This window comes from Myzus persicae, unplaced genomic scaffold (genome assembly GCF_001856785.1).
Source record: "Myzus persicae strain clone G006 unplaced genomic scaffold, MPER_G0061.0, whole genome shotgun sequence".
Lineage (NCBI taxonomy): Eukaryota > Metazoa > Arthropoda > Insecta > Hemiptera > Aphididae > Myzus > Myzus persicae.
This window is the reverse complement of record NW_019100633.1, coordinates 36723-38058: the sequence shown is the minus strand read 5'-3', so window position 1 is coordinate 38058 and position 1336 is coordinate 36723. Positions and strand designations below refer to the sequence as shown.

The window sequence follows — 1336 nt, the reverse complement described above, 5'->3', positions numbered from 1 at the left end:
GTCATTACTATCAAATTTTAATAAAGAAAATGAAGCGCAACAAAAATTAATTTGTAAGTATTTTCAATTTTGTTCACATTTTATTTCCTGTTGGCTAATTAAAAATTAAGTATAATATAAAGTACAATATTTCAAATGAATTTCTTAAATATTATTTAACAATTTATTGCATAGTAATGAAATTATAACTATGTAGTATGTACCTATTTGAAAAAAAAATAATATGATTTGATGAATACTGTTATTTATTATGATATTATATGAGTGTATATTTGTATTATTATCAATAACTTTTATAATTTATAATTTATACATTATCTTATTAGATTTATAACTCATACAAAATTAAAAACTATTGTTAGGTATTTATCTACTATATTTTATCCATCTGCCAAGATAACTGCCCTTCGTTACTCATAAAATAGTTTGACAACGCCTCACGATATCGATTTTGATTTCTGTTTGTAGTTATGTTTTCAATGTCACTGAAATCTTCTAGGCCATTGATCGTTAGGGTATCATCATAAATAAAGCCATCTCGATCGCGTACAAAGTTATGTAAGACGCAACAACATTTAACTATATCTACTGCAAAGTCAACTTTAACATCAATAGGTCTATGAAGTATACGCCACTTATTAGATAGGATACCAAATGTACATTCTATATATCGTCTAGCACGTGTAAGACGATAGTTGAAAACCTTTTTTTTAACAGGCAAATGAGTTCCTGAATAAGGCCGAAGCAAATGTTTATCTAATCCAAATGCTTCATCGCCAACAAAAGCATAAGGTAGCGAGATGTCTATTTCGGGAAATGTATTACTTGGTGTTGGTGCGGGAATGTTTGGGTGATTTTTTTCCAATTTTTCCCAAAGTAACGAATTTCTAAAAATTGTAGAATCTGAGTCTTTCCCAAAAGAGCCTATGTCTACGTAAATAAATCTGTAATTTGTATCGGCAATGGCAAGTAGTCCAATAGAAAAAAAATGTTTGTAATTCATATACAAAGATCCACTTCGTTCTGGTTTGATGACGCGAATATGTTTTCCGTCGACTGCTCCTATACAATTAGGAAAATTTGCTCGGGTTTTAAATTCTTCTGCAATTGTAATCCATGTATTTTTATCAGGGATGGGAATACATTTTTCTTTCAAGATGCACCAAATACTTTTGCATACTGTTCTAACTATCTCACTAGCAGTACTTTTCCCAATCCTAAAATTGTAATGCAGTTCTTTTAAACTAAAACCTGTGGCCAGATACCTAGAATAATAATAATAATTTACTCAGATAAAAATTAATAATAAATAAAAATTGTTTTTATTATAACGTTA

The 1336-nt window shown here is 28.7% G+C and overlaps 1 protein-coding gene across 1 annotated transcript; it reads right to left on the bottom strand.

The window, feature by feature from the left end:
- Positions 1–373: 373 nt before the first annotated feature.
- Positions 374–1003, bottom strand: LOC111037871 (protein ALP1-like). The gene has a single exon (XM_022320685.1). It carries the CDS (start codon positions 1001–1003, stop codon positions 374–376), a length of 630 nt encoding a protein of 209 aa, XP_022176377.1.
- Between the last annotated feature and the right edge of the window lie 333 nt (positions 1004–1336).

Coding starts and splice junctions, on each gene's coding strand:
- LOC111037871 (XM_022320685.1), bottom strand. CDS start 1,003: ATGAATTACAAACATTTTTTTTCTATTGGACTACTTGCCATTGCCGAT.